The 6,702-nt window shown below is 42.8% G+C and overlaps 1 protein-coding gene across 5 annotated transcripts in view; it reads left to right on the top strand.

Annotated features, from left to right (window-relative positions):
- LOC138948927 (mechanosensory protein 2-like) overlaps positions 1-6,702 on the top strand; it is a 99,325-nt gene that overhangs the window by 83,050 nt on the left and 9,573 nt on the right. For all 5 annotated transcript variants that reach the window (XM_070320592.1, XM_070320588.1, XM_070320589.1 and 2 more), the window contains one exon: positions 2,496-2,699. In XM_070320592.1, the coding sequence (XP_070176693.1) occupies positions 2,496-2,699 (204 nt within the window). The remainder of the gene's footprint in view (positions 1-2,495; positions 2,700-6,702) is intronic.

Consider the following 6,702-nt stretch of genomic DNA (forward strand, 5'->3'; position numbering starts at 1 on the left):
ATTTTAAGAAGCTGTTTAAGTGATAGTTCTAGACCTAGTACCCTTCTTGGTGTTATGAGGACCGTAGCTTTTTTCAGCTAACCTGCAGTGTCTGTGTGTGTGCGTGCCTGCGTGCGTGTGCTCTTTGATGAGTATTTTTCATTTTTATTTGAGACATTATAAATGCAAATTGTCTAAATTATATATATCGTGTTGTTTGATTGAACTTGTAAAGCGCTTCGAGATGTGGGGAAGCGCTTTATAAATGTTCCATTATAATAATGTTATTATTTTGTGTTATTACTGCAAAACACGCTGTAGCTATTTATCCGTCGTCTTGACTGAACGTAGGTCTTTGCCTTTGCTTTGGGGTGCATTGTGAAATACTCCCAATATTTACCCCCATTACCATGCAACTTTCCTGCATTGTTTGCTCGCCATCAGTGGATTGATATTGTATTGCCGTGTCGGCCATGGAGTAATAATCAATAACCGTATTTGTTTCCACAATTGGCTTGTTCGGTCGGCACTTTGAACTGTGCATTCAGCCTCCGTGTCTTTGTTTGCTGACATGATTAGTTTACGATGTGTTTCATGGTTTTGTAGGTCTCTCTGGTTCTCCTAGTTATTGTCTTCTGTACGTTTGTTATAATCATGTTCGATACAGGATAGAAAGAGTGGTTACTCTTCGAACCGAAACCGGTTAATGTATCTTGCAGTTTAAAAAAACAGTTTCTGTTACCAAGTCTTTGTCGTAGCTTATCTATTTTTCACATTGAAAACAAAAGCACTCAGAAAATGTCCTTGCTTTTCTTTTCTTGTTGTTTGATTTGTGAAAGAAATAATGTATCTTGCAGTTTAAAAAAACAGTTTCTGTTACCAAGTCTTTGTCGGGGATATAGCTCAGTTGGTAGCGCGCTGGATTTGTATTCAGTTGGCCGCTGTCAGCGTGAGTTCGATCCCAGGTTCGGCGGAAATTTATTTCAGAGTCAACTTTGTGTGCAGACTCTCTTCGGTGTCCGAACCCTCCCCCCGTGTACACTACATTGGGTGTGCACGTTAAAGATCCCACGATTGACAAAAGGGTCTTTCCTGGCAAAATTGCTCAGGCACAGTTAATAATTGTCTACCTATACCCGTGTGACTTGGAATAATAGGCCGCGAAAGGTAAATATGCGCCGAAATGGCTGCAATCTACTGGCCGTATAAAATTTCATCTCACACGGCATCACTGCAGAGCGCCTAGAACTGTACCCACGGAATATGCGCGATATAAGCCTCATTGATTGATTGATTGATTGATTTGTCGTAGCTTATCTATTTTTCACATTGAAAACAAAGGCACCCAGAAAATGTCCTTGCTTTTCTTTTCTTGTTGTTTGATTTGTGAAAGAAATTCTGCAAATGCTGCATGTATATTCAGTGCTGCTTGCTTTTCTCATAAAACTTGCAAAACTCTGGGCAAGTACAAATTAGCCGTTCTAATGAATAAGATTGTTATGTCCTTTGCATGTTAAATATATAACGATTGTGATAGACATACAGTTGCACTCAATCGCACCAGTGCGTGCACATGAGCGACGTGACTGTATATTGTGTTGCAGAAAAAATCGAGGCCAGAGTCAGAGTATTCTTTGTTTTTAGCAACAAGCACTCAGAACATACGGTAGAACTGTGGTTATACTGTCAGGGTTCGCGTTTACCGATTTTTATGATAAAATATAATATAAATGGAATCGTCAACCGGTCATTACTGCCGGGTTTGATTTTTTTTTCGTATCAAAATAAAACTACTGCTTAATTACTTAGTCTAAGTTTGATTTGGTTTCGGAAGCACCCCTTACCTGGTAACTATACCTAATTTTCAAGGAGAAAGCCAAAATACCCCTTTCGAATGCTAAATTTCAACAGCATCTTTGGGACACACACGCAAACAAACACCGCACCTGGCCAGACCGGGTAGCTCTGCCTGATTTTGGAAAGCCCATCCCTCTCATACACTATACACTAGGTCCATCCCCTGGCACAAGCCCGTGCGATGTCCTTCAATTTCGCCTGCGGCAAAGGTTCTGATGATGTAGTTCTCTGTTCTCTGCCAACATGTTCCAATAAAGTCATTATTTCCCGTGACTCGGTGATTGTTGCCGTGGTAAAGTTGTCCATCACCCGAGTGACTTCCACTTCTAAGTCCTCTTTTAAACTCAACCCATCTTGATGATTTCACTCTTCGTTCTCTACCTACAGGTGTTGACCCCGGGACTCGGTGACAGTGACTGCATGTGGACGCCGTGGTTGATGCTGGGGTGTATGCCACAATGTCTATCACGCGAGGGACTTTATCTTCCTGTTTTATCACAGCCGAGTTTGTTGTCTGCCCCCAGGTGTTGACCCGTGACTCGGTGACCGTAGCGGTGGACGCCGTGATGTGCTACCGTGTGCAGAATGCCACCACGTCCATCACCTAAGTAACTTCATCTTCCTGTTTTATCATACCCCATTTGGTTTTCTTCCTACAGGTGTTGACCCGTGACTCGGTGACCGTGGCAGTGGACGCCGTGGTGTACTACCGGGTACAGAACGCTACCATGTCCATCACCAACGTGGAGGACGCCAACCGCTCCACCCGTCTGCTGGCCGCCACCACCCTTCGCAACGTCCTGGGCACCAAGAACCTGTCTGAGATCCTGTCCGACAGAGAGGCCATCAGCCACCTTATGCAGGTATGTCTTGGTTGGTGGGTATTGAGGGGAGGGGGGAGGCAGAGGGGAGGCAGAGGTAAGATTGGAGGTGGAGGAATGGGGGGATGAGGGTGTGAAAGAGTTAAAGAGAGCGTTTTGGGGAAAGGGGGATTTAAGGATTAAAAGAAGAGGGATGGGGGAGATGAGAGGTGGAGGAAGGTTTGGGGGGAGGGTGTTAAAGAGAGAGTGTTTTTGTAAATGGAGATTGGGGGATGGGAAGAGGATGTTGGGGGGGGGGGGGGGTTCCTTTGCAAAGGGTGGGGAGGGAGGAGATGAGATGTAGAAGAAGGGAGCAGGTTTAGGGTGTTGAGGGGAGGGTGTGAGTGTTCGGGGAAAGGGAATTGCGGAATTAAAAGAGGAGGTCGCGGACAGGTGGGGGGGGGGTCCTTGCGTAGGAGGGTAGGGGGAGGTGGAGGATGGGGCAGCTACGGGAGATGAGGAGAGGGTTTGGTTATTGCTCGGGGAAAGGGGGAATGAAGGATAGAAGGAGGAGGTTGGAGAGACGTGTTACTTTGGTAAGAGGGTGAGAAATGATGGGAGGTGTAGGGAAGGGGCAAGTTTGGGGACATGATAATAATAATAATAATAATAATAATAATAATAATAATAATAATAATAAAGTGTATTTATATTGCGCCTATCCCTTACAAAATAACAAAAATATTTGGCTCTAAGCGCATTACAACATGTGTAGGGACTTGGTACAATCAAGTCTGACAAATACAATAACACAATATACAGTCGGTCTCTTAGGTAAAACTGGGAAAAGCAGCTTCGACATTTGAACACTGCCACTAGAAGATCCTCTAACAATGCATACTGCTTTACAATATGCATGTATGTATAAATATAGTTAAAGAACATCGAGTTAATAGGAATTAGAAAAGGTTCTTATAATAAAACTATCTAGCGAACGACGAAGAAGAAGAAGAATAAAACTATCAATGTCGATGTGTAACAAGTCATCCAACGTAAATGGCCAAAGAACAACAACAAAGCAATGATGATAAAACAGATTATACTCAATGGCTAATAACGAGGCAGAACTAAATAGTATCAACACAAGATTAAAACAAAACATATTCCTGGAGACACATTTATACATGTATCAAATAATCAATATACAATATATGATGGGAGGGTGTCAACGATGTAAAGAGAGTATTTTGGGAAAAGGGGAATGCTGGATGGAAAGAGGAGGCTGGGGGAGGTGGGGGTCCTTAGTTAAGAAAGGTGAGGGTTGGAGTGATGGCAGATGGAGGCTGGGGGAGGTGGGGGTCCTTAGTTAAGAAAGGTGAGGGTTGGAGTGACGGCAGATGGAGGCTGGGGGAGGTGGGGGTCCTTAGTTAAGAAAGGTGAGGGTTGGAGTGATGGCAGATGGAGGCTGGGGGAGGTGGGGTCCTTAGTTAAGAAAGGTGAGCGTTGGAGTGATGGCAGATGGAGGAAGGGGGAGGTGGGGGTCCTTTGTTAAGAAAGGTGAGGGTTGGAGTGATGGCAGATGGAGGCTGGGGGAGGTGGGGGTCCTTAGTTAAGAAAGGTGAGGGTTGGAGTGATGGCAGATGGAGGCTGGGGGAGGTGGGGGTCCTTTGTTAAGAAAGGTGAGGTTTGGAGTGATGGAAGATGGAGGAAGGGGGAGGTGGGGGTCCTTTGTTAAGAAAGGTGAGGGTTGGAGTGATGGAAGATGGAGGAAGGGGGCAGGCATGGGGATATGAGGGGAGGTGTGAACGAGAGAGAGCGAGTGTTGGGGGAAAGGGATGAAAAGAGGACAATTACAATGACAATTCCTTATTTAACGTTGAGTTAAAGTTAAGTGAACATTTCTGAAATTCTTGTCATTGCTGTTGTATGTTTGATGCAAAAGTTTTGTCTGTCAATCTGATATTTACACAGCCTTTTATATTATAAGTTGTATACGTGAAAGCATTGATTGTGTGTACAAGACTGTCATTTAGACGCTTTTGAATTGGTTGTCGCCAAATATAATGGAAACGTTTGTAGAATATTGTGATGGTGAATTCTTTGCGAAGCTTGTGTGCAGCGAAGATCTGGACTTATGTGCTGGAATGAGAATGTAAAGCCTAATGTTGTTGATGGTCACTTTGTGTATCAAACTGACCTTGCCGTCTTTTGTTATTTATGTATTTATGTATGTACTTATTCGTATATATTTATTCATCTGTGCAAGTGTAAGTTGATTGTCGTGAGAACGTTGTCGGGATCCGTTGTTTGAGCTACAGCTTATGCTTGGCGGTAAAAATGTCGTGGACAGTGTTATAGTCGGTCGACCCATGCTTCTTAAAAGCACCCCTCTGGTCAGTCAACCTTTCGATGTTGTGTGCTGTGACTGGCTCTGGTACTGTGGCCCGGTGTTTTATAGATACCCGAAGACGTGAAGTATACAATGACTTTTTTTTCGAGGGTTACAAGAATAAGCATAGGTATGCTTTTTTGCATCTGGCCCTCGCTCTAAAGAGGGACTAATCTACTATTACTACTACTACTAAAAACTCGCTACGTAAATACATTATTCATGGCAGAACATATAAGTTTATGTCCAAGAATCGCATCATGAAGAAACATTGTACATGTAATTTATAAAGAAGTGGATGCTAGCGCGTGTTTCGTGTGGGTTTTTTTTGTGACATCATGTATGTGTGTCTGTGCTTGTGACGTTGTCAATGCAATGACGTGGCTCTGTGTCTTTCCTTCGGTCTGGGTTTTCTAGTCACATCTTGATGATTGCGCTGACCCATGGGGTATTCGCGTCGAGCGGACGGAAATGTGAGTAGGTCAGCCTTGACCGCATGGCTGGTGACCTTCGAGTTTGACCTTGACCTTGACCTAGGTCAAGAGGGCATGCGACCTTGTAGTCGATTTTCCACCTCGTTTTTTGAACATGCGTGTTGTGGCCCATAATTATACACACTTCCTCGTTTAATTTTTGAATGTGTACAACATGTGTTTTTCCTTTGTCCGCCGTGGTTTGTATAATTCAACAATGTTTACCTGCTTAATTGTTAGATTTTGTTGTCTTCTTGAATCATGTAATGGCAGGCTTTGAGGCATGCACCTTCATAAAGGTGGTAGTTTTACACTGATGTTGTGGTGTTTTTTATTTTGTGCGTTTATTTTTGCGCAGCGTACGGTATGGATTTTACAAAAAAGCATTATTTGATAAAAAAAATAATAAAAAAAGGAAGTAAGCGCTCTATTATAAAGACACCAGTAGTAAGTTGGATTTACACGGAACCAGTCTCCTAGCATCTGAGAGGAAAAAATCACATTTGCATTATCTAATGGAGAAAAAAAAATCGTTCAAAGATTTGGCCCCGTTTAAAATAAATCGACAAGAGCCGGGTTACTTGCAATTATCCCCTTGGGGTCAGTCGTTGACAGTTTGGCGTTGTAGCTTGATTTATGCCGGTTTTGTTTAGGCCAAACAATAATATATGTTGGTTTAGGGTAACGTGACCAAAAAGGATAGGGTCAGTAGGTCGGCTTTTTTCTTTTTTTCTTTTATATTTCATTTTTAAAATTTAGTCGATTTTAAAGGAGGTTACTTCCCTTGGTCTCGGTATGGTTCACAAAATGTGCCAAAAGTTTTTTAGTTTTTTTACATGAACAAAAAGTTTTAGGGTCGGCGGGAAAAAAAGGGTTGGTCGGGTTACATATATTGTTGTTTGGCCTTACCTCTCACAGAAAAGTGCAAGGAAACAAAAACGTGAAAAATGAACGTCACGTTCTACATTCAAACCTGTATCAAACTTCCCAACTGTACTTGTAACTTGTACTGTTACTTCAGAAAGAAAAGGGTATTGATTACACCGTTGAGTAATGCTGATTAAACAGGTCGTTCCTTGACGCAATCTTTTCCTTTTCCTTGGGAAAGTATTGGAACCATTAATATTTTTACTACGTCACTGCCTTTATTGGACAAACTGAACAAAAGCCGGGTGTATTGGTAGCAGGTACATTACGTTTGTCG

Source organism: Littorina saxatilis, linkage group LG15 (genome assembly GCF_037325665.1).
Source record: "Littorina saxatilis isolate snail1 linkage group LG15, US_GU_Lsax_2.0, whole genome shotgun sequence".
In the NCBI taxonomy this organism is placed as follows: Eukaryota; Metazoa; Mollusca; class Gastropoda; order Littorinimorpha; family Littorinidae; genus Littorina; species Littorina saxatilis.